This window comes from Syngnathus acus, chromosome 3, assembly GCF_901709675.1.
Source record: "Syngnathus acus chromosome 3, fSynAcu1.2, whole genome shotgun sequence".
NCBI lineage: Eukaryota > Metazoa > Chordata > Actinopteri > Syngnathiformes > Syngnathidae > Syngnathus > Syngnathus acus.
The window spans coordinates 7,045,585-7,071,422 of record NC_051089.1 but is presented as its reverse complement, the minus strand read 5'-3'; the positions used below and the strand labels follow the sequence as shown (position 1 = coordinate 7,071,422).

Sequence of the window (25,838 nt, the reverse complement as noted above, 5' to 3'; positions counted from 1 at the left end):
GCGCACACGTTGATTGCGCGCACTCGCTGCACGCGCTGCAGCCAGGCAGGCAAACAGCGGCGGACAACGACTGGAGCGCCGCAGTGAACAGATTCACTGGAACACCCGGACCGCTTTCTTAACCCCGCCATTGCCAGGTAAAGTGCGTCTGGTATCAATTTATTTCCGTCAACTTTGACTTCGCAAACGCCTTTTGAAATGGTTTTATGCGCGACGATGACACGTTCACGCGACAGCCACCCTCTTATGATTGATGTGCTTGCACACGGAGAGCGTGCATGGCTCGTCAAACCATCCAGGAACCGAGTGCGATCGTTCGCCTTTTCGAACAAGTCACGTTGAGCGATTGAATGTTAGCGTAGGTACGAGCAGGACGGGTAGCGCTTTTGCAAAGGTGTTCTTGTCATTAGCATAAAGGTAGCTAACTATCTGGACAAGTTGGTTCGCGCATGAAGGTCTACGGAAGCCTGCTTGGCGCTGGTGCCCTCTAATTAACAACACGGTAAGCGTTGCAGAATTATGGCATTGCTAAAATTAAAAATTAAATGTTTCAAAGCGAGCCGTAGTGTCGCCTGGCCAACCTCAAACATGAAAGCCTGTGAAGGGAATTACACGAAACCTGCTAGATTTCATTTTGTGTTCTAAATCGGTGTTTGTATATTATTGATTTGGGGGCAAAAAATCTCATTACGGTTTAATAAGTGATTATTTTTTGCACGTTCCTCTTCCCATGATTTTTTTTAACCATTCAATAAATTATGATGCATCCCATTTCACGATGACTATATTTTCGATATATTCTGCAGTCACAAACATAACGTAAATCAATGAGTCCATAAATTGGGCTTCAACAATAATGCAAACAGAGCCATACTTTATCCCTTTATCTTTTCATGTTTTATGAAACAATGTTATAAAAGCACATGGACTGCACTCAAGCACCAATTTTAGAATAAATGCAATATACATAAATATGAATCCTATATACATGAAGATTTTTTTTCCCCGATTGCAGCCTTTGTCATTTAAAAATTGCATTCTTCTACATTGCAATGTCGATTTGAATTTGATTACTTGTTCAGCCCTGATATTGACAAGGACACTGCAACCTGACACAAAGCCCATTCAGCTTGTTTGATCATTGAGCCTTCCTCTAATTGTGTGTGCATGTGTGTGCGCGCTTCTAAACCTGCAGAACCTGCTTGAAGAAGCCAGAATGCGAGAGACCTTGAAGATAGAGAAAAATAATTCCAAGGTGGAGGAGGAGGAAGCAATGGATATCACGGCCTTGTGTGTTTTGTTGAGGTTTTGCTGGAGGCGAGGGTGACCAGACAAAAGAGGCACTGAGAACCCTGAGGAGCTGTTTTCTCTCCCTCGCTGTCACCATGGAATAAACCAGGAGGTGGAGAATGCCGCAAGATGCTCTGCAAGCCAGTAGCAAGCGTCGGCGCAGTCTGAAGGCTGGAAAGTAAATAGTGAAGAACAAGAGGCGGCTTCTTTCCTGCTGCTTTGTCTTGGTGCGCCAATCAGTGGGGCCTCCATCTTCCTCCATAATGTGCCTCTTATTAAGAGGTGGGATTCTGCTTTTTAAATCCCCACCGAGTGTGGACTTGGTTGCCTCCAATGCGAAGAAGCCTTAAACCAATTATCAGCGACGCTCAAGGCGATAGTTGATGATAGTCTGGCCTCTCTGCTGTATAACGATGCAGGAATCATTTCAAAAAGAATGTATCCCAGACCACAAGACGTCACCCATGTCCTGCAGACAGACTGCCTGTTTTCCCCGTTTCCCTATCCCACTTTTCCTGCTCCTCTTATTCGTGGCTCCTCCGGCGGGGACCATACACATGGAGGTCATCGAGAGCCACAATGAGTTCAGCTGTGAGCCCATCAAACTGCGAATGTGCCAGGATCTGCCTTACAACGCCACCTTCATGCCCAACTTGCTCAACCACTACGACCAGCAGACAGCCGCGCTCGCCATGGAGGTACGTACGTGCATTGTATGCTTGTGTGAAATTGGATAGCCGCCGCAGGGTATTCGGGGGGCGGCGGGTGTAATTACAGCATATGAGCAGGTTTGTTGAAAACTGTAAAGCAACAGCTTGCAATGTTGCACGTTGTCGGGTTACGCACCTGCGAAAGGGAAACAAAAGAGCTCAAGAGCTCAAATGTGATTACGCATGTGTTTGGGAGAGTGTGTGTGGGGGGGGGGGTCGACTCAACAATGCAGCCACAACCAATTCATAGTCGACAAATTGGTGGGTTCGCCCGGAACGGCCGTGTTTGGTTTTCATCTCTGTATTGATCTGTGTCATGAAGCATTGTAATGTCCTCTGAAAATGTTATTAAATCAGCCACCATTCATACATAGAGAAAACAAAGATGCTTTGCACAGCCAGAAAAGGCTGAGGATTTATCCGTACAGATCGTTGTTACATTGCTGACTACAACAGTAGCATTAGAAAATATATGTTGCACACAGTCCTGCAAAGAAGTGTGTCTGTCTGGACAAATCGTCCAAATTTAGTAGGAATTGTGTATTCTTAAAAATGTGTGCACATATAAAGTATCATGAATAATTGCCCAAATTACTCATGAAATGTTATCACTGGTTTTCATTTCTTATCACATTAAAAAATGAAATAATAATAATAATTAAAAAAAATGAATTCGGATCACTTGACTTCATTTAGACAATAAGGTAAATGCTTTTTAACCTGGACTAAATTCAACTACAAATTGTGGATAAACAGTGTAGGCCATCTTTTTTATGACAACTTAATTTTGGAGACTGCAATTGCAGATATTAAAAAGCATATTTAAAATGATTACAAATTTGTTTATGTCTGGAAAAAAAAAAATGTTCACATTGAAGGTTCATGCCAAGAAAAAAATTCCATAACGCTTCGTTGGTTAAGAATACCCACGTATACTCAAATTTTAAAAAATGGCTTTTCAAATAAGACCCTTTGCTACCAGATTGCGTTTTAGCATGTTTCCCCACACTGAAACAGTTAGCACAATGTCTGCAACAGGATACATGGAAGGTGCACACGCTGTACAGGTACTTGTAGTCAGGCATTGGATATCAAAGCGTTAAGAGCATCTGATCTGCCCTCGTCATGTTACGCTTGTGTCTTCCAGCTACATGTTACCCTCGCCGGAGACACACACGGATGAATGCGTGCAGTCACCAAAAACTAATGGTTCTTCTTGCATTGAGGACGGTCACGTAACTAACCAAATGTTTGGTGTTGTGAGAGCTGAGACTCTGCGTGCAATCATAGACGCACGATCCATCGATATCATATTACGCCCCCTTTTCTTATTTCTTTGTTAGTCCCCGGAGACGAAAGGTGTAGATGGAGGTGTGGCTGATTAATAGTGACTAATGACTGTTTGTGCAGGAAGGATTTGTTTACAAAAAAAAAAAAAAAAAAATCTTTTGAGACTAGAGACTGTATTAGTGTTCGAGTCTTCATGTTGGTCCTGCTGGCTTCAGTTGAGGTTGAGGAGGTCACTCAATCTGGAGTCCTCGGTATTGCGTACTGCTGTATTTCATGCGTTGTTTGTTCACTTTGTCAAAGACTTCACTCAGTAAATTAACACAGCCTGGCTAATTCCCCAATGGCATGTCCAAACATGGCTGACTGAAGTCTGTGAGGAGCATCTGTTAATGAACTCCCTTTGACCCACATGACGAGACGACGTATCTTTGTAACAGACACTCTGCGTGGCCCTCCAGCCATAGAAAGACGGCGCTCTGGAAATGGCCGAGGCGGAACTTGAACCCTGCGAGCATTCCTCTGTTCAGACCAGAGGCTCGAGTAGTCCTACTGGGAGAAATTCAGTAACGCCAATCCGAGCAACACAACAGCTAATGTGTTGTGTTAACAAACACCCATTTAACATGGCTCAGAATGGTTTGGCTCGACTTGATTTTGATTTGCGGTGACCTTGTGTTATTGGACTCCTGTTTTGTTGAACTACAGCGTGTGCGTAAACAACTGCAGGACAATGCTTTGTCACTATGTATTGTCGTGAATTCATGTGGTAAAAATGGCAAGGAATTTAAGAGCCTGATTCGCAAAGTCATTTTTTTTTTTTTTTTCGGAATTGAGGCGACTGATGGCAGTCACTTTGTGGATGCGATGATGGATTATTTTTGTGCCGCCGTGCCATGCTTGTACGTTCACCTCCTGGTAAAAATAACAGTATGTCACGTTATTCTCCTACCATGTTTCGATAATGTCCAATAATTTCACCACAACTATTCAGTGCATGAATTGTAAACAATACATATTAAATCCTTACAGTGTTGAAATAGATCATTTAGCATTCATGCAACTTGTTTTGCAGAGCAGCGCTTTTGTGATTCACTGACGACCTAACTGTATTTCCTGTGTGCGTGTGTGTAAGTGTGAGAGGCGGGGAGGTTAATGGTGCCAGCTGCCGTCCTTCACTACTGCTAACTAGCTGCTAATCTCTTGCTCACTTCCACAATGACGACATTGATTTTTACCAGCCAATCTGCCACAATAGTCTTAAAACCTGAGCTAAAGGGTGTGAGAGACTTTAAGCTAAGTGCCTCTGTAATGGCGGCTGGCTGTGCAAATGGGGAAATTCTGTCTTTGGGAAGACGTCACCACGGTCAATCCGTCCATCTGCCATGGTATTTTATGGTCCCCAGTAGATGGGCCGTAGGTTGGGACAATATTACAAGGCCGTGTACTTTGTACGCTGGAGATTTAGATGGATTGTGTTTCATTTAGTTTTGTCTGATTCGTGCAGAAAGTAGTGTTTCATGGGTAGTCTGTGATATTTGGATTATTTCTTAAATTGAAATATTTTTTTGTCGCCACCCCAAAAGTATGATGAAACAAAAAGCTTCTACATACTGGTGTTTTTATTTTTACCATAAATATAAAAAATGATTTTTGATTTTACAAACAATGCTTAATTAGGGTAGCTGCTTTTAACCTTTTATTTGGTGGTTGTTATCAAATGCATTGGGTTTGTCCTGCACTTTGGTTTGGTGCAACATGGATAGCGGAGTAGCTGTGAATGAAAGTAAAATGCAGTCCTTTCTGAGCATACATTATGAAACTAATTCCCTACTTTCATGTCGTAGTTGTTAGGTCACTCTAATGGAGCTTTAACAAAAGGTCTTTATCCTGTCTTTATACGAGAACTTGTTAGCACTCGGAAATACTGACACATACTAAGAAATTATGTTCTCCCAAGTTTCATTTTTTAATAGAAATCCAATCTTGACACCTCATTGTATGCCTCTGCAGACAGACATCCTTTCCTTGAGGTGGTTTCTGCTTCCATTATGCACAAGTATCCATTTGACAATAATGGCATGCTAATGTGGTTTGAAAGAATATGATGCCCCATTAGGACAATTGAACTGAGCAGGTGCTCGTTGCATTGCACTTTAAATTGACAGTTCTCAACCCAACTATAATATATAACTACCTAACTATATGTATATATAAAAAAGATACAAATAGATGATTGACAAGGGGTTAGTTGTGCAGTAAATGAGTGTTAAAAGACACTTCAGTGCTTTTCTGATCCCACAGGACCACCCATGACCATTAACTCCGCCTACGTAAGACAAAAGAGCTCAAGGGATCAGATTTTTCTCAAAGTAATACTTTGAGCAATTTAGAAAATCAAATATTTATTTCCGGTTTATAGCACAAACTAAGGTATTCTGTGAGTGTGCGCTGTCGCTGAATAGAAAAGCGTCCGTTGTTGAAGTATTACAAAAGTCTGAAAAGATTTGTAAGGGGAAAAGGACAACGTTGGACCCGAAAGTGAATTTAAGGAGAAAACGGTGGCAGAGTGACAGGTTGTGTAAAGTTTTTCCAAGGCCTACTGTCTCCGCTGTTTGTCTTTCCCCCAGCGTGGAGCCTGTCCTTCAAAATCCAACTTGCTGGGCTTAAGAAGGGCCACCCCGGGGCCACGAGGTCCCCGCAATAGACAGAGAGCTTGTGTGAGAGAGTTCACGACTTGTTGTGCTGAAGTGTGGTCTGGTGTGTCTTTTATCCCATTGTGTGCCAAAGAATCGAGCTGGAGAAAAAAAAGTGTGAGTCGTTTTCTTGTGGTGTGTGTGCGCGCCGGGTACATCTGAAGAGGCGTGCTATTCACCGAGGCAGGGACAGACAGGTCCTCATCTCGTTTAAATGTTCCTGTTTATTCCCGTTGAACTCTTGATTATCATGCTCATTCTCACAGAGTCTATTGAAGCTGCCAGCCCAAATGAAGCAATCATTTATTTATGCGTGGAACAAAGGCGCTGCCTGGTGCTGCTTTTTTGGCAGACTGTTCCCATCGGCATAGCTGCCACTGCCGCTTATCCGGCTCCACAATGGCAAGTTAAGCGAGATTTAGGGACGCATTGTTGAGCTTTTTCACGGCTGGAACACCGTTCCGCCGCTCGCCGGGTCGCTGTCAATTACTGCTTTGCAATGTGTGTGTGGACTTTCTGGAATCTCGCATACTGTACGTACAAGCATTACTCTGACACATACCTTGCGCAAGAGGATACCAACAATTTCAACTAGCCAGTATCTCATGTTACATTTATAAATGTGCATAGTTTCCCTGAGGGATTGGGAAATTCCTATCATTCCGATTTAATAGCCGTTCCTCCATAAAACATAACTGTTATTTGAATCCAATTACATTGGAATAAATTCTTTAAATTGAGTGCCTTGCTGCCACTGTTACTGGTTGTGCTCATTATACACTTATTATGATGACCAGTTATCATATTTTGGAGCAAAATCTGTATGCTTTGATCCTTAATGGCTTCTGTGCTGTTGTCTGCTTGAATCTACTGTAAGTGCAGTCCTGCAATGTTCAGCTTTGGTTAAACACATAAATATAGCTTATCCATGTCTTATGGACTTATTCTGAACCCGTGACCCGGACTGGAAAATAACTGTGAGTGTGGCTGTGCATGCGTGCCAGTGGGTGCACTGGTGAGAGATGTTTAACCCTTACAGGTAAGCCCAGACTCAAACTAGCATCCACTCTGTCATTTTCTCACACAAAACCAGTCAGCCAACAAAAGGCAACTGGAATTGAGTTCTGCATCTTGGGACGTGCTCCATAATACTTCCCTGGAGCCGCGCTATTTAATCTTGGACTTTTTTTTTTGAGCGGAAATATTTTTACATTGTTTTCAGTATGACAAAAATGAAAATTGATGCTTGCAAAAAAACTAAGTTTGAAAGCTTTTTGTGGTCAGAAGAAATAAACAAAATTCCACAAGGGAGGGTACGAAAATTATCATTTGTTTTCATCACATCCATTTCAATTGGAAATTGGATTTTTATGAAAAAAATATTTTAAGATCATACCACCCCTAAAATATTTCCTCCATAGTATAGTAATAGTCACACGCTCAAAATCAATATCTAAAAGGAACTGAATATTGTTTTTAAAAAAAAAAAAAAAAAAAGTCTGCAACAACAGCCCTTAATACAAGCCAGCTTTACAAAATAATCAAATGATTGGATTTCCAAATAAATGTTAGCAAAAAAATTAGTCCAACTGGTAATGCCACTCAACACTTTCTGTCTTCCTCTCCCAAAGACAAAATGTCGATTTATCAGCAGATGGGCTCACTGAGGCAACTTGTATTGTGGCGGGATGTGCGTGGGCGCTAACACATTCATCTCCATTTTCAACGTCACTGCTCTACTACATCTTCGGGGCTGTGCGCATGTTCGTCCTTCCCCCCCTTATCCTCCAAGACACAAGGGCCTGCTGGAGCTGCCACATCACCTGTTGCCATGGCAGTTAAATAGGCAGAGAAGGAAGGGCAGGAATGGAAGAAGGCACACATGCAGGGAGGGGAGCGGAAAGGAAGCGGATAATGACTGCATGCCCAAATGAAATGAAATGCTCACATGAGGGGAACCAGAGTCATAATTTGAACAATTTCAGTTGATGTAAACAGTAAGAATACAAGTTGGAAGACCTGCAATGTCATTTCCACCAATGTGACATTTGCCGCCATACAAAATGATTGAGCCTGCTACATAAAGACCTTAAAGCAATATTTGTAATTCCACCAAACAGAGAGGCAAAGTTAATGAAAGAGACATGTGAAGGACGTGGATAAGTGCCGAGCTAGAATAATTGCAGGGGTAAATGGGAGGCAAGCAAAAGACGAGATGAATAAAGAGAGAGAGAAAAAAGATGGTACCAGAGGAGGAGGAGGGAAAATGAACGTGAGGGGGAATGCCATTATCAGCTTTGTCCGGTCCCCCTTACTGAAGGCTGGATAGACACGGATAAGGGAACAAATGAATGAAAAGCAGACAGTGCGAGAGGAGGCTGCTTCTTTGCTAACTCTCTTTTCAGTGATTAGTGCGGCAAGAATCCCGACAGCCTCAGTTTGTCTGTTCTCAGTCGGCATCGTGTCTACAGACAGTCATTGAGAAGGCAACTTTGAGTATCTTGTAATTTTTAGTCCCTGATTAACCACGTGAGGCCTAGATAAATATTGCGGTAGACCCAAGAGGCCGCAATTGTTACACGTCAAATGGAATAATTCAGTCTGTCATAATTGTCATGCACTGATACGTTAACGATGTGCAAAATTGTTAGGTAAGAAGAAAAATATCTGAAATGTTGGGGAAAAGTGAGGTGAAGCCAAGTTTTTTTGAATCCCTCCCAAAAGGAGTGCCAAGGCGCTAAAAGCAAGTGAACCGTCATCCAGAATGATGCAGCGATGCAAAGTGAGGTGTGTTCTGAGACCATTTGGGCCGGGCCGCAGGGCCCCACTGACAGATTTCTCGCCCCACTCAGTGTGAGTCCCTGACTTGTTTAAAAAAAAAAAAGGGGGGGGGGGGGTCCAGATGGTCTCTGCTGAGGTTTAGCAGCAAAAAGCTCACATTCTCCTCCAAAATATGCACTTTGCATTTAGTCATTTGAATATGTGCCTTTAAGGGTTTACATTTCAAATTCCCCAAACTAACGTTTAAATGGCTCTTCACAAAATTCAATCAATGGCTCTTAACATGGACAAATGCACAACATAAACACTTGAGCAAAAACTGAAGCTTCTTCTCCGCAGATAAAATGATCAGATAGACATTTTTATTTTGCTGCCAAATCAGGATTTGTTTCTTTGAGGGCTTCAAACCAATCGTCTGTCTTCTTGATTTGGCCGCACCACCAAGCTGCCGGCAGCTTTTAGAAAATGTGTGTGTATATCATTCTCACACTCTGAACACCTTTTCCAATCCATTTGACTCCCTAATCCACTGGGAAACCACCACTTTTCTTCCCCAGCCCACTTTAGTTTCCTTTTTTTTGCCTGTTTTGTCACTCGGCCCTTCTCCCTGATCCCTCCTTCGTCGTTTCTTTTCTTTTTTACACTTGACTTGTGTGCTTGCGTTTGTACTGTGCTGACAGATTGAATTTTCGACAACAACTCCTCATCGCGCACTTAGTCCCAATAATAGTCCCTCGGGCTGAACAAACTGTTCAAGTACATAAATGTGAAACAACTCATAAGATCTCTTGTTTTGAGTCTATACAGCATTCCTCTTCTCGCTGCCGTGGAGATGATGTTAGTAGAAGGTGCTTCAAAATATTGACAAGCGGGGAAAATAAAGCAGTGTGTTTGTGTTAGCGGAAAATAGCTGCTGGCATTTTTTTCACTGCACTTCTAATCACTTAACTGGCATCTCTCCCCTGGATTTCGCTATTCGACTTTTAATTATGTGCCCATGTCATTCCCTGGCTTTCTTTCTTTTCATTTTTAGGTTGTTTTTTTCCTTCCTCTGCGGGTTCCTCCCCCTGAATATTGTGGAGCGCAGGAGTAAAGAAAAAGGAACGTAATCCTTCCATTGAACAGGAATTGAAGCAGTCAGGGGCTTTTTCTCATTTTGCTCTGTGTCAAAAAAAAAAAACTGCTTCTCATTCTAAACGCTCACACTTGCCCCTCACCCACCCACACACACACACACACACTTTGTTTCTATTGCTTTATTCTTCCTAATTCATTGATTAGCTTTATCTATAATTCACCGTCTGATACAAGCACAAAATTAGGAAATGACGTATCGCTCTTGGTTTTACTGATAACATTATTATTATACGTACCTCTTTGATTTAATGGAGCAGTGACTAAGTGGTAAGCGACTAATGTTCATTGTCCAGTCAAGTGCTACTAAAAATACTGTTGGACAGCTCGTCGGCTAGAACCTAATAAATATGCAAATGTATTCATCTTTCACCTCCTTGTGTCGTACTTCTAATAGGAAACACTAAATTGATCCAAAATATTGACACGAACATAAAATAGAGGCCCATTTTGAGTTCCAGTTTAATTTCAGTCATGTTCGCACTTTGATACGGGAGGGCAGAAACAGACAAGCAGTTTAGAAGCTTGGATCAAAGGAGGCTGCCGGAATAGATTTATGTGATCCTTTTCTCGCTATCCCCTTCCTCATCTTTTCATCACGTACTCTCCCTCAGGCTACGTTTAAGGGATTTTATGTCTTTTACATTCTCGGTTCTTCCATCAGCAGCTTGCGTCAAAATGTCTGACAATTCATTTTTTAGTGGAGCCCCACCCCAAATTGCTTCCACTTTCCGCTTCAAGCATTGACCTGTGTATGCACGCAATCCTTGCGCACTTGGAGGCCGCACAACACGGCCCGACAGACTGCAATCCCGTTTCGAGAGCCGTGATACAAAACGGGCAGAATGAGGACACACAAAATGGAAGTCACACACATTGTCACTGCTTGAGTTAAGATGAGCAGAGATGAACAAAGGTCCTCTCCCTTCAGCCAGTAAAACGCACTGATGTACGAGCCGTTAAGTGTTGCCTGAGGCCCAACGTCGACATACACGGACAGACGGGCTTGGATACATCTCAGTGAAAATAATTTGCATCATATGCTAGGAAACAAAAATTAACAGTTGAGTTGATTTTCACAAGTGTGTACTGTTTTGAACGTTTCCAACTTGTTCTTGCCTGAGCAAAGTACAGACCTCATAGATGTCATATGTTGTATTGCATTGAAATCTTGTCCAATTCAACCTTGTCTGAAAACTCGTGCGCTTAAGGTTCCGTATGTTCCTACAACACGTCGTGTACATGCTCAAGGATTGCAGACGTGTAAATTATTAAGTGAAGATGAGCGCAGTCGTGCCCACACGCAGTCGTGTTGCATGAGCCCAAAAACTATGTCACGCCGATCACGCACCGCTGCACCCATTTACTGGTGGAACATGTGCAGATCTGGAACACGGCAATTGAGAACGATCAAAACATACACACAAAGCCTGAGTGCGCAAACAAACACGCACAAAAGACGTTCACAATCACACATGGATGAGTCTTTGCACGAGCGCACTTGTACCCTGGAAGCGCGGGCGGGCGCTTTTGTTGTCGGTCAATGGAAGTGCACTGTTTTTATCAAATATACTTTATACACACAGCAGTGTTGCATCCCAGCAGGCGTTCTGTTTTGTTCACCGATTCATGGCACCTTGAACGCAACCTCAAATTGATCTCGCTCACAGTTCCATGTCGGGCCTGACCGATCAATGGCGAGCTATTGCTTTTAGGTCCTTTAAATTTGGCAAAAATCGTCAGATTTTTTATTTTTTCAGGATTTTGCTTTTTTTTTACACACACACAATAACACATGACACGATGTAAAGATAACATCCCCGCACCCCTCTCCCATACAACATTCATTTATTTATTTATTTATTTATTTAGCCTGTAATTCATATAAATTACCAGACCAAAAAATAAGTCTGTATTGTTTTTAAATTAATCGGCCAAGTAATCGGTTATCAGAAATTGCTTCTGCTGCATATCGGCATCAGCCTGAAAAAAATTCCGTCAGGTCCTCGTCGCAAGCCAATAGAAGCCAAAGTCGTCTGAAGGCAGCTGCTGTTTGTCCAAGCCACTGCAATCAACGATCTCCCCCAAGCGCCGTCTGCCTTTGCTGCATCATAAAGATGTTTGCTTATCGGCGTGCTGCTCTACATTTTTCATGAGCTTCTAAATGTAAATAGAATACTAAGTCTGATCACACTTCAGCCTGTTTCATTTGCAGAACCAATGTATTCAGACCTGTTTGTGCTTTATGCAAGCTTGGGTGCACATACCTGTGCGTGACATCTTTGTCTCTGCGTCACAGCCTTTCCATCCGGTGGTAAACCTGGTGTGCAGCCCTGACCTGAGGATGTTCCTGTGCGCCCTCTACGCCCCAGTGTGCGTCGTGTACGGACAGGTGTCCCTGCCGTGCCGTGCCCTCTGCTGGCGGGCCAAGGACGACTGTCAGAGACTAATGGACATATTTGGACTCACCTGGCCAGATGACATGGAGTGCAGCAGGTTATTAAAACAAAAATAACGTCATCCCAAAAAACATGCTGGATCTGTCTGCCTTGCCCACCTGCAGGTTTCCCGACTGTGACGAGCCGTACCCTCGCCGAGAGGACCTGCAGAAAGGCTCCGAGCCCACCGACCGATCGCCCATGAGCGTCCAGCGGGATTACGGCTTCTGGTGCCCCAGAGAGCTAAAGATGGAACCGGAGCTGGGTTACTCGTTCATGGGCAGGAAAGACTGCTCCGCTCCCTGTCCTTCCATGTACTTCAGCCAACAGGAAGTGACCTTCACGCGATACTTCATCGGGGTCACCTCCATTGTCTGTCTGTCTGCAACCTTGTTCACTTTCCTTACTTTTCTCATCGATGTCACCAGGTGGGTAGGATAACACGTTCTTTCTTAATTTGACATCATTTATCTTTTTTTTTTTTCTCCCCCTGTCCTCATTAGGTTCAGGTACCCGGAGCGGCCTATTATCTTCTACGCTGTGTGTTACGTGATGGTGTCGCTGGTGTTCTTTTTGGGCTTCGTGTTGGAGGACACTGTGGCGTGCAACTCCGTCAACCACGCGCAGTTCAAAGCTTCAACTATAACGCAGGGCTCGCACAATAAGGTGAGCGTGCTCGGCCATTTCCTCTTCTTTGGATTTTCATAGAGCAATACCCGAGTAGTGGTGGAGGATTTTTGAATCACAATGACATAGCGAAGAAAAAAGATCATTTCTCATGATACTAATCGTGGATTTAAAAAGGTAGGAATCAAATAGTAAGAGTCCCACGGTTGTGGATCTCTTCAGGTCTGATCGATTGATGTTTTTCCCTTCCCCCATCCTGCAGGCGTGCACCTTGTTTTTCATGATCCTCTACTTCTTCACCATGGCTGGCAGTTTGTGGTGGGTCATCCTAACGATCACGTGGTTCCTGGCAGCCGTGCCTAAATGGGGCAGCGAGGCCATCGAAAAGAAAGCGCTCCTCTTCCACGCTGTGGCCTGGGGGCTTCCGGGGGCCCTCACCGTCGCCCTTTTGGCCCTGAACAAAATCGAAGGCGACGGAATCAGCGGCGTGTGCTTCGTAGGGCTCTATGACATAGACGCCCTGCGGTGGTTTGTTTTGGCACCGCTCTGCCTCAACGTGGCGGTGAGTACGCTCGGGAGATGAATGAGTGTGTGTCTGTGTGTGGGAGGATGAGAGAGTGGGTGAGAGTCATAAAAGATTAGTGGGTGGACGAAATGATACGTGAAGCAATATGATAGGTCGGCAAATGGCCGAGCGTATGCTTGACTTTTGGCCTGCCTCCATTTATTTCTCTCTCCGCCTCGCCAGGTGGGCATCTCTCTTCTCTTAGTGGGCATCGTGGCGCTGAACCGCGTGCGCATGGAGATCCCCCTGGAGAAAGAGAACCAGACCAAACTCGTCAAGTTCATGATCCGAATGGGGGTTTTCTCCGTGCTCTACCTGGTGCCCTTGCTGACCGTGATCGGCTGCTACGTGTACGAGCACGCCTACCGCGGCGTGTGGGAGACCACCTGGATGGAGGAGAACTGCCGCCGCTATCACATCCCGTGCCCGTACAAGGTGGGTGACTGTTTGTGCGCGCGCATGTGTGTTCTGTTGAATGAGCAGGTATTTAAGGAGTGGACAATATGCATCACTAGACCGGGTAATGCGCTCAAGCCCAAAGTTCACAACAACAGCGGCAGTGTGTGTTGTCTTTCTTTGACTCTTGTCTTTCAGTGTGTCCTCTGGTTCCCACACTGGTTCTTCTTCCTCATCATCATCGTCGTCATCCTCCTCTACTCCCACTCACACACTTGCTGCATTTGCTCTGGGCTTGCTCAGTCATGCTCTGCTTCCCCAACTCTAAAAGGTCTTTGTGTTGTTATGAAGAGTGGTGTATTTAGACGCGACTGGCTTTCAAAACGGAATCAGTACGAAGACGTCAAGCATCCATGCCAAACTTTCACCTCGTTTCCGCCCACTAGTTAGCAGATATGAGCTTCGCCAAGCGCTAATTATTTTCAGGAAGTGATGTGTCAGCCAGTTTGTGACGGACACGGTAATTGGAAAAGGGTGGCGGCAGGTGCAAGTGCTTATGTTACGCACGTGCTGGGATTGCAATGTTTTTACGCGTCACTGGATCTTCATCTCACGGTGTTGCCAATAAGTGTCTGAATGTGGTATGTTTGCTTTGGGATCATTTCATTAAGTTAGTTTCCTTTTTTTCTAATGGCAATGATTAACAAAAGTCTGAGCTTTTTCCCTCCTTTAAAATGAAGTATCAAAGAAAAATGTAGACTTTTTATAATTTACTTTTTGCTTATGCATGTAGAGGGTTGAGTTTACTAACAATTAACATAATTAACTAATTTGCACCGAAATGTGGGAATATAATTGTCCTGCAGCGTAAAGCACGCCCAGTTTCTCCCTTCCTTCTTTTTCATACGAATTTTTTGTAATTTTGATTTGACTACTCCATCTGACTCCATCCAACTTCACAAAACAAATGAGTTGACCAATTAACATACTGCCCCCTGGTGTCGGCTGCAAAGAGTCAAGAAGCGCTTCTCTCCAATCGTCCACAATTGTCAGTGATGAAGTTTGGCATCTATTATTTCTTTCTAAATTGTCAACCCGGCCTCTGTTTTATTCTCTCCTCAGGTGAAGCAGGCCAGTCAACCGTCCGTGGCCTTGTTCCTCATAAAATACTTGATGATGTTAGTGGTGGGAATCCCCTCTGCTTTCTGGGTGGCCAGCAAGAAGACCTGCTTTGAGTGGGCCGGCTTCCTGCATGGCCGCAGACGCAAAGAGTAAGCCGGGCTACTTGTTTGCGCCTCCGTTTTGAATTGTATGCTTATGATCTCTAATATTAAGACCCTTCCAAATGTCCCCATGCAGTAGTGGGGTGAATGAATCTCGCCAGGTGCTACAAGAGCAGCCCGACTTGGCCCAGTCATTGCTGCGCGAACCCAACACCCCCATCATCAGGAAGTCCAGAGGAACGTCCACTCAGGTTTTTTTTTTTTTTTTTTTTTTTTTTTTTTTATTTAACCAATACCATACTGTACATATCAATCTAAGGCTCATCAGTGGGGTATGATGGTGACAAATTTTCAAATTGTTGTCCTCCTCTTTTAGGGTACTTCCACTCACGCCTCCTCCACTCACCTGGCTGACCTGGACGAGCCCCTCGAAAGCCACCCCGCCCAGCCCGCGTCCACCAGGAGCAAAGCCGGCAGCGTCCACAGCAAAGTCAGCTACCACGGCAGCCTGCGACGCGCTCGCGACGATAGGTACGCCCAAAAACGGGAAGCCGTCCGCCGCCGCAATAGAAGCGGCCGGTGACGTCACTGCTCTCCTGTCTTCTGTCATTCCAGGAGCGACGCGGTGGTCTACAGAGGCGTGGAGCAGCGCAGTTTCCACGGCAGCACGCCACGCCTCGACCACCCGCTATCCACGCACGGAAGCCTGAGGGACGTGACCGAGGCCCCGCCCACTCTCATTACTCACGGATCGACGGCCAGTGAGGGTCAAGTCGCCGACAATGACGGCACCATCGCCTAACAACTTCAAAGTAGGGTGAAAGAGGCTTTTTACATGTTGAGACTGGATTTACACACACACACACACACACACACACACACACACATTCTTGCTGTTAACAATCCTAAATAGCTTGTCCACTAATTTCTTAATGACATTAAAAACAAGTCTCGTACCAGACTTGATTGTTGGCAAACTTCATTTGTACTTGGACCTAATGTGAACCTGTGGACCTCATTGTGTGTTACTTCACCTATTTTTGTACTGTACAGGATGTGTAGGAGTGGACAAGATTCAAACTGTTGAGTTTTATTAATCAGATTGATTGATTTTTGCACTGAGGCAGCTGCTTAGTAAATAATACAGGTCCATCTAAATTAGGGATGTCCTAAGTCCAATTCACTTAATTGTGACAATCTGCCGATACGCGAGCGAGTCCCGATCCGATACCTTAGCGGAGGAAACCAAATTGTCTCAATTATCTTAATTCTTTTCTCTTAAAATAGATAGCCCAATATAACGGTTAATATGGCAACAAAGCTTTTCTTTTAACACCAGTAAAACGGAGCAAGCAGTTGACAGCTTTCACTACTACACTTTGAATTATTGAAGTTGCTGAAGTCGGTTTCTTTTGCCCGTCTGACTCACGACATGATGTAAATATGACTCTTTTTTTTTTTTTTTTCCCCCCCCATGTGATCCTACCTCGCCTGTGTGATCCGCATTTTGTGCTCCTATCAAAAACCTCTTTTTCCCCTTCACGTAACACACACACACGACACACTTTGTACTACAAACATTCTCCATCCTCATCAGTAACAAATTTGCCTTCTGCCTCTCCTGCCTGTAAATGCTCTCTCACTGGTCTTGTTTAAGACTTGCAACAAGCCTCTGTGTTTTTACAGACCTTGGCAATGAGACGTCTCGCTGAAAGTTGTTAGTAAGCACAACTTAACTGACATGGACAGATGAACTAAAAAAAGCAAAAACTCTTCTCTGAGCCCTAACTGCATTTATCCGAGGCTGTGAGGTACTGAAACATTTGTTTTTCAGATGTCATATTGTGATGCAAGTGATGTGTGCAAATGTGGTGGGCATTCACTTTGATATTGTAAAAAAATGAAAAACCTCAATTCTGTTTGTGTTTTAATTTATTTGCAGTTTGCAACTGCTTTAACTACTTTTGCAAGCAGTCTAATAAACTTTTTTATGGACTTTAAGACTTTCATACTTGTGATTTATTACTTAAATTTCCGTCTCTTATTATTTATGCCTGACAGGGTTTCTCTGACCACCGTAGTATCAAATTAAATAAAATAGTGATCTAAAGTATTGTTACAGACACAGTTTGAACGTGAGTTGTGTTTTATTCTGTACTCATAGTTCACACTCAGTGCTTAACGTTTCCTCGAGTCAAGACCAAGTTCCCGATCGTTCCCGCTTGCGTCGGACGATTGCGGCGACGTCTTGTTTGAGAGCGGACACGCTTTGTTCCAGCTGTTCGGAGAAGTCCTTCAGCAGACCGCTGTGCTCGTCCACGAAGAGGCGGAGTCCCATCAGGTCACATGACTCCTGCAGAAAACAAGCAGCTGCTCAAAGTGACCACATAGGAGCATGCGTGTGGACGTACGCTGGGCCTGTGTCTGCGCAGACTCTGCAGCTGAGCCTTGACTGAAGTCATGTTGTGGTAGAACTGCTTCAATGAGCGGGCAAACTCTGCGTCGCAACTGGGCCGAACCGAGCGACTCCGCCCACTGTCACCGCCTACTGGAGAGATGTGACATTGTGGAAACAGACTGATGTATTTGTGTGATTGTGTTACCGTTGGTCACGTTGAGTTGTCCTCTTAAAAGTTGATTCTCCTTCATGAGGTTGTTATTGACTCTTTTCTGTTCTTCAAGGTCTCTCTGAAGTCTCCTCAGTGAACTGTTCATCTCTAAGCAATCTGCGGGCTGCACGTTACATTCATTGTGTGAATGCTGTAAGTATGAATCATGTGTTATTCTGTTTCTTTATATTTTTATCATTCCGCTCACTAACACTAACCCTTACAATAGCCCTGAGCCCTAAACCTAGCCTTAACCCGAGCCCAGCCCTTACCATAGCCCTAACCCAAACCCCGCTAACCCCAAACCATCGTTTGAAACCCTAATCCGTGTTTGAAGTGCAAATGGGTTTTACCGGTATGATTAAATTCACTTTCCATTCCATACCAAACTAAGTCTGATTCATTCTGCGGCAGGCATTCAATGTGATGGTAACACATTGTTTGCTTTGCAATGCTGATTTCAGCAAGGCCGTGGTGGTGGAGACAAATGAAAAATTGAACTCACAATAGTATTAACCATCCCAGTCTCATCAATGATGACAATGCCCTCTGTGCTCACTTGAGCGCCTTCCACAGATGATACCAATTCTGCACAGCCCTCTGTCAGAAACACAAGTTTTCGCCGTTATATGTCAACGTTCTACAAAAATCAGCTTTTGAGTACAAAACAAATTCTAAAATCTTTTTTTTTTTTGCTTGTTTCCTTGAGTGACTTAGCCGCCTTGTCACGCTCACACCTTGAAGCCCCCAAAGCTCCAGAAGAACAGCGCTGCTCTGAAGGTAGTCGAGTAGCTGTTGGGAGACACGAAGGGAGGCAAAGTGTACTTTGTGATGCAGCGCAGGGTTGACGTTGTGCCAAGCAGTCGGCGTGTACAGACGACCGCCGCTGTCCAAAAGACTGAAACTAATTCATGCAAACACAAAAAGAAGCCTTGTCATATCTGGCCATCTATCATTTCTCCATCTGTGTGTCATCAAGCAGACCCAATCTGAATGCCTCGACTGCGAGCCTCCCTGATCCAGCGCAAACCGAAGCATTGCTCCACAACCAGCTGGACGTCAAGACGCCGGCCGAGCAGCTCAGACGGGTCGATGAGGATGTCGTCTTCGCCCAGAGGCCTGTAGAGTGGGAAAGACAAATTGAAGGCTGCGAGATTGTTGGATTGAGGATTTGAAGTGGAAGTCGTGCAAGTGTGTTGTCCAGTACAATCCGTCAGCGGTGCAAGGAACGAGCTTAGCTTGAAGAATGGCCTCCTCACTACCTTCGGACCCAAGCACCTAACACACACACATTATGATTAGTGTCATCAGTATGATGACGAGCCACGGCCTCGGTACCTCCAGTTGCTCGTCCACGGGAATACGGAAGGCCAGAGACTGCAGCCAGAGGTGAGTAGTGCCCAGGAGCAACGGCTCTACTGGATCCCAAAAAGGGTCTTTGTCTCTGGGCAGGCCAGCAATGGAGAGGCCTTCTCCTGTCTGGCAGAATTTCATTAGGTTCAAGTCCTACTTGGAAATATGCTAAAAGAAAGAAGTTTGAGAGATTCATGTTTGAAATTACATGTTGGCCTTTTATCTCTTCCTGATGTTGCTGGTAGAGTTCTTCCATCAGGAATTTGCGGTTCACAAATTTTGCCTTGGACCATATCCATACCTAATCATGGAAGAATCAAAGAAATAATAAACACCTTTATAGATACTGGCCAATTATGCTGTAATGAGATGTGAGAGATTTGTGGAAACCTGTTTGGTGTGCTTAGAAGTGACTCTGCAAACTATCTCTTTCTCCAGGTCGTGTCCTTTTGAGTCGGACAGCACCAGATTCTTAATCTCCAGTTTGAACTCTACATCCTGCAGACCATCATCGATGTGAGTTTCATAAATGTCATCTTGCATCGTGTTACATTCTACCTGAACTGCTTTTTGAACTATTTGTTACCTTATTAAGTTCCTGGCTCATCTGATTGGCTTCAGCCACCAGGGGCATCAATTTGATGTAGTCATAAAAGACGGCCAGCAAACTGGGATCTGTCTGACTGGAATCTGAGCTGCTTTCACCTAAACATAAATGGCCTTAGCTGAGTGTTTATTCAAAAAAAGAAATACAAAATCAGGAACAGCTTTCAGTTGTTAGTGTTTTTGGTTCACCCAGGTGGATGCCCTCAGCGGCGGCCAACTCAGACAGGAAGTAGTCATAGTCGTAGCAACTCCAGTCGTTAGCGACTCTCTCAGACGGGAAACCGATATAAAGGTAAGTGCAGTTGGACCCGAGAATGAGTCGGTCCTGGATGGAACCCGATGAAAATGTTATGTCCACAAAATGTTTGGGAGCGTATGTGGTGACACCCACCAGGTGCTGCAGCTCAGTGGTCTGAGAAACCACTTTTCCATTGATGGTCACCTTGGAACCCTTCAGCGGGGTTAGCGTTACACGCCGCTGGTTGTTCTTCAACACAAGATGGCGCTGTTGAATCCTGACAACACAAATGCACGATGTATTACATGATTGTTGTCTTTTATGCGAGCCATGGTGTGAGCATCATCTGTACCCTAAACCCTTGATGGTGATGGATCTGAGGCTGCCTTCACTGAGGCCAATGTCCCACTCACCTGAAAGAATCACATAGGTGAAAACTAAAAGACATCGATACTGCTCATGCATCCATGCTAGAGTGATAAATAAAATATTACTGACCCTCTTGGATGAACAGCTTAACTACACCGGACAGCTGAGCGTCCTCGTTGATGTTCAGGATGTAAGGATACATCTGCATCATTCTCCTCTCCTGACACGCACACATGCACATTAAAAAAGGAATGGGAGTCGGTGTAACGTGTGTGAAGTCTTGGGGAAATTTCATTTTGTACCCAAACTAGTTTAAAGTTCAGTTAAAACTAGGGTCAGGGTTTCAAACTAGAGTTTCAAACTAGGGTTTAAAACTAGGATTAGGGTTTCAAGTGTGAGTGTGCGTGTGTGTATGTGTGCATGCAAGTACCTGTGTGATGTTGGCATATTGTTGCTCCCAGTCCCGAAGCGCCTCCTGCAGATGTTGCTCCCACAGAGTGTGAATGGTTCTGATCTGGAGCTCATTGTGTGTCAGCAGCTGACGGATCTCCTCTGAGCATCCGTGCAAACGCACAATCACCCCACTCGTGAAATTCTGTCACAATATAGTCAACAGGCCAGCTTGCTTACTGGTTTCATCATTGGCACTCCGGCCATCCTGGCCAAGTCGACTCAACCGTTGCATCAGCCTGGCATTCTCAGCTTTGAGTTCTTTGACCAGACGCTCAGTGGGGCGCTCGTTCACCACAGGGCGGTTCTGGATGTGCTTTGCCCTAAACAAAACGGTAACTGCATTACTCAAATATTTGGTTTGACTGTATTTTGAGACTTAAACACAATAATGTTTGAGTTGAAAAAATTAAAACAACAAGGTTGATCACTGGCACCCAAAAGCTCCTTCAAGATATTTCCATTGTACCTCTCAGCAAAGCGTAGTGTGGACAGAGACTCTTCATAGCAGATGTCCGCAGGGCTCAGTGTGGCAATCTATAACGTGAACATGTATCATACCTACGAGTATGTATTAACACAGTGATGGTGTGTCAGTAATCACCATAACAGTGCGGCTGTTTCCCCCCAGAGCAGACTGCAGCAGTTTGGTGAGAACCGAATCTCTGTACGGAACATGCACCACCTTCCTCCCCACCGCCATGTCAGCGAGGGCACTACAAGCAAGAAGAAGTATGTCGAAAAATAGATGACAGAAAGAGCAGGCCGCGCGTACCTGATGACATTGCCCAGAGTAGTGAGGCTCAAGTTGATGGCCGTGCCCTCTTTGAGACGGTCGGCCTCGGACGACGCCGATCTCTGACGCTCGCTTCCTGCCAGGTCCACCAGGTTAATGTTGGACTGTTTGGTGACGCTCTCTTTAGACAAGATCTTCACAAGAGGTTCACAAAGGGCTCATTAATTAATGAGCAAATGGGGCTTCTGTCACCAAGACAACAGTTGGTAACTCACTAATTAAAAAATCTTTGCTAGTGACAAGTATGAATCTTGTAATTTGTGGCTTGTGAGATAAGAATGGACGTCACCTGTTTGAGCTGTAACACAATGAGCATGTGTGAGCGGCTGCTGTTTGCGTTCATGTGCGTGGCGGCTGTGGTTCTGGTTCTGGTGCCTTGTTCCATCAACTGCTCCACCTACAGCATTTGTAGAATATTACATCTTGAGTATTTTTATTTATTTCTTTTTTTACAGTGGGGTGTCTCGCCACCTGTGCTGCACTATCGCAAGGAACTGTTCGCAGACCCTCAACATAGAAGCCCCTGTGCTGCTCCTCACGGACACGGAGCCCCCCAGGAGGACGAGAACCACGAGACAGCAGGTCTACCACCTGGTGAGACGTGAAGGTGAAGAGCAAGGTTATTCACTAAGATAAAGAAAAGAAGAAAGAGGATTATTATTACCATGGCAACACCATGACTTATTTTACCTGCTCATTGTAGATTTCCAACATACTGAAGAAGACCTGTGAGTACGTCAAACATGAGGACATTTAGAACAAGTGTCCACATCCACAAAAACATAACATGTACATACCTGGCATTGTCTCATCTCCTGGTTTTCTTTATTGGCTTCGAACAGTCGCTCACACAGTTTAGGAACCAGGCCTTTATTGGGCCTGTAGCCCACCATAGAGTAACTCTTCCCAGAGCCTGTCTGGCCATAAGCCAGCAGAGTGGCATTGTAACCCTACACACATCAGCCAACAGCTCGAAATTACATTATTACTGTCTCTTTTGAAAATAAGAACCTAATGATGTTTGGTACCTGGAGTGCATTTTCCAGTATTCCCTCTCCAAGGTCCTGAAAGACACAGTCCTGGGGGGAGATGACATGGAAAAAAGAATTTACGCACTATACTTTGGCTTTTTTTGAAGTTGTCGCGTTGCCATCTGTGAAGATTGGAAAGATTAACTTCCGTGGCGATAGTTTTGCAAATTACATTTTTACAAAAATGCCATGTCAAATGTCAAAATGCAACTTTTCTACATACCTATTTTGTGCTCATTTTGAATCTGCCTTTATTATTTTATAACATAATAATAATAATAATGATAATAATAATAATAATGTACTTCTAAATTTGCTTCTGTTATGCCCCCCTATGCTTACCTGGTCCGCATAGCGCCCGCCTGCCTCCTCAGGCAGGTAGAGGCCAGTGTGGTCCTGAATGATGTAACCGCTGTGGGACCAGTAGGCATAGTCAAAGCAGAAGGAACGGCGGCACTGAGAGTCGCGCGGGTCCTGGATGCTGATGGAGTTCGCTGCCATGGCAATGATGCAGCGGCTGCCTGCATCCCGTTCTCTCTGTCGACCAGGACCGTGAACAACACCAAATGGGCGATGGAAAAACGATACTTCTCCATCAGGTACCTAGAACTTGAACTAAATTATGACTTCATTCATTGACTTCAGATTATAATATTGATTATAGATGGACTGGTTGCCAGTCAATCACAGGGCACTTTTAGAAACAGACAACTTAATTACCACAAGGTATGTGATTATGGCACATGGGTCAATAAACCTGTACAAGTACAAAAGCCAACTGTAGAAAATGTAAGAGAGAATGAAAACACACTGACCTTGTTGAATGGTCGAACTCTGACGGCCACTTTGACACAGTCCCTGCCGTGCATGTCTGGCGCTTATTACAGGAGGAATGACACAGGCCAGGGCAGAGAGAGACACACACACACACACACACACACCTACCTGTGTCGTATTACATGCTGTATAATGAGACACTGTAATGTGCAGGAAAGAAAAGACGATTTGATTTGAAATAGTTAACAGTACACAACAATTAGCTGTGCAGGTTGTTTTATAGTATTTCCTCCGTTAGTATGCTATATTGCTTGTTAGTGACGTTGAGCAGGAGATCAGGTTTCACTTTCACCTTGCCTGCCGGCTGCCACCATGAATCATTCATATGCGCGCAACATTCCACTTTAGGGGGGTCATTTATGCCCCATGGAAAATAAAAATTATGAATGCATGAAAATATTAGCACATATTTTACAAATGCGTTTTTGACATTTGATTGGCTTGTTAATAAATACAATCTAAAAGACCATGAAAAGACAAAATGAGTTTTGCTATGAGGTTTTATGTCAACCTGGGTGATTGGAGTCTTACAAAATCATCTTCAAAAGCACCTTATCAAGAACTTTTCCCTTGAAGACCACACAATGAATAAATAGATACTCTTGAGAAAATAAGCTATGTATCAGTACTCGGGATGTGAATTATGAAGCCAGAAATGAATGTCATATCTCCTTTCAGCTGCTCCCGTTAGGGGTCGCCACATTTTTTTTCCCAATTTGCATACGGTTTAATACCTGACCTGATTTGTTTTAATATTTTTTATTTCATGTTGGGTGGTAACACACATTTTTGTCCCCTGTGTTTGTGCGCGGACGTTTAGCACACACATCTTATAAACAGACAATCTATTTCGCAAACCTCAATAAGAGTCTCATGGCAGTTCAATTTGGAGATGCTACAGATTTGACTGAAAGAAATCATTAGAAAGATTTAACGCTTTTATTTTAGTTCAAACACGCGTACATCAGTTGAAAAAAGTGACATATATACGCTTCAGAAAAGAACTTAGTTTTCAATTAAAGTATCTTCTTACGACCGGCACTCAATTTTCCATGCAAGCGCCTCAATGCTGTGAATATATTGTACCGTGAGATTATCTTACACAACTAGTCTAAAAAGAAAAAACAATTGGTGGCAACCAAGCCCTAAGAGATACTGATACATTAGGACAGAGCTGATTGCTGTCGGCATGCCGACGCCCTGACAGGAAGCGTCGTCACACGGCCGCGTCATCACATCAGTTGGACGCCGCTGAGCATCACTTGCCACACCTCCAGCAAGTTGATGCGCTTGATATCAAGTCTAGGACCTGTGAAGTCCACCTGGAGCTCGTCGTTGAAGTCCAGGTGGAAAGTGCCACTCCCGCACTTGATGACAATCTGAACAGTGACAAGATGGCGGCAGGCTCGGTAAGCTCATTCTGCGATCAATCGGCACCAAAAACTGATTTTTCAAGCATCTTTAATCACCTTGAAGGGGAGACCGGCTTTGAAGGGGCGTCCTTGGGGAAGGTCCCTGCTCTGCTTGTGACCCCACTTGTGGCCCACTCTGGAGTTGAGGGTGAAGGTTTGGTTCTCCAAGTCCATATTCAGTTGCAGCGCCGTGATAACGTTCTTTCCGCTGGCGTCACGCACGTCCAGATTGACCACCAGCCTGCCGCACAAATGCCTTTGTGCTAGCTGCCTTCTTTGGGCGTGCGTGCGTGTGTGTGCGTGCGTGCGTGCGTGCGTGTACGTACCTCCTTGCCTGGGGATTGGCTCGTCCTCTGATGACAATGCTCCGGGCCACGCTGAGACCGTCGAGCGGAGCGTGGAATCCACCCTTCTGTGCACACCCCAACAAAAAAGAATACCGACAACAAGGCGATGCACTTTGGAGACAGGTCAAGTTCTTCACGACAACGTGGAAAAACATTACTGGAGGTGGGTGAATCCAATTTACTGGTGTCTACGATCACCTTTGGCCATGAAGATGAAAATAAATACCACAAGACTATTTTGGTGTATATGTTGAGCTGAACAAGCAATGCCCACTTGATGTTTGAATTTCTTGAGAAAAGTTTATACAATTGAGAGACAACAGGAGAATGAACATTTTTGGCATCTCCAGTACAAACCATTGACTCACCGGGTTGGCAAGCATGGCGAGCAGGCACGAGCATGTCACGTTGCGGGAGGAACACGCCTTCTCCTTGGTGAAGATTGCGCACATCTCGAGCTCCCCATTGGTCGGAGGAGGACCAGCAGGACAAGTGGGGCAGGGAGCAGGAGTAGGACAGGTGGCAACCTTGGCGGTAGTGGTGCAAGGGGGTGAGGTGGCAGCCTTGGCGGTAGCGGTAGTGTTGCAAGGGGGACAGGTGGCAGGCTTGGCGGTAGTGGTGCAAGGGGGTGAGGTGGCAGCCT

The 25,838-nt window shown here is 44.6% G+C and overlaps 4 protein-coding genes across 4 annotated transcripts; 1 reads left to right on the top strand and 3 right to left on the bottom strand.

Moving 5' to 3' along the window:
- Positions 1-12: 12 nt before the first annotated feature.
- Positions 13-17,148, top strand: LOC119121079 (frizzled-3-like). The gene is made up of 11 exons (XM_037248481.1): positions 13-137; positions 1,196-1,988; positions 12,198-12,394; positions 12,462-12,764; positions 12,840-13,002; positions 13,226-13,525; positions 13,712-13,963; positions 15,047-15,195; positions 15,284-15,398; positions 15,524-15,678; positions 15,763-17,148. The coding sequence occupies exons 2-11, from the start codon at positions 1,674-1,676 to the stop codon at positions 15,947-15,949; spliced, it is 2,136 nt and encodes a 711-aa protein (XP_037104376.1). The 5' UTR covers positions 13-137; positions 1,196-1,673; the 3' UTR covers positions 15,950-17,148.
- Positions 17,149-17,230: 82 nt separating this feature from the next.
- Positions 17,231-18,742, bottom strand: LOC119121082 (kinesin-like protein KIF28P). Its single transcript, XM_037248486.1, has 5 exons — positions 18,494-18,742; positions 18,262-18,356; positions 17,751-17,880; positions 17,559-17,695; positions 17,231-17,500 (listed from the first exon to the last, which is right to left on the bottom strand). The coding sequence occupies exons 2-5, from the start codon at positions 18,274-18,276 to the stop codon at positions 17,342-17,344; spliced, it is 441 nt and encodes a 146-aa protein (XP_037104381.1). The 5' UTR covers positions 18,277-18,356; positions 18,494-18,742; the 3' UTR covers positions 17,231-17,341.
- kif28 (kinesin family member 28) lies at positions 18,488-23,468 on the bottom strand. Its single transcript, XM_037248048.1, has 22 exons — positions 23,415-23,468; positions 22,942-23,136; positions 22,597-22,647; positions 22,366-22,518; positions 22,259-22,294; positions 22,022-22,159; positions 21,858-21,965; positions 21,548-21,702; positions 21,377-21,488; positions 21,242-21,309; positions 21,017-21,095; positions 20,753-20,917; positions 20,452-20,542; positions 20,306-20,366; positions 19,905-20,230; positions 19,696-19,829; positions 19,500-19,607; positions 19,318-19,410; positions 19,095-19,235; positions 18,964-19,034; positions 18,741-18,875; positions 18,488-18,548 (listed from the first exon to the last, which is right to left on the bottom strand). Exons 1-22 carry the CDS (start codon positions 23,466-23,468, stop codon positions 18,488-18,490), a joined length of 2,535 nt encoding a protein of 844 aa, XP_037103943.1.
- Positions 23,469-24,356: 888 nt separating this feature from the next.
- LOC119120591 (galectin-4-like) lies at positions 24,357-25,838 on the bottom strand. Its single transcript, XM_037247596.1, has 4 exons — positions 25,564-25,838; positions 25,175-25,260; positions 24,906-25,089; positions 24,357-24,815 (listed from the first exon to the last, which is right to left on the bottom strand). The coding sequence occupies exons 1-4, from the start codon at positions 25,645-25,647 to the stop codon at positions 24,669-24,671; spliced, it is 501 nt and encodes a 166-aa protein (XP_037103491.1). The 5' UTR covers positions 25,648-25,838; the 3' UTR covers positions 24,357-24,668.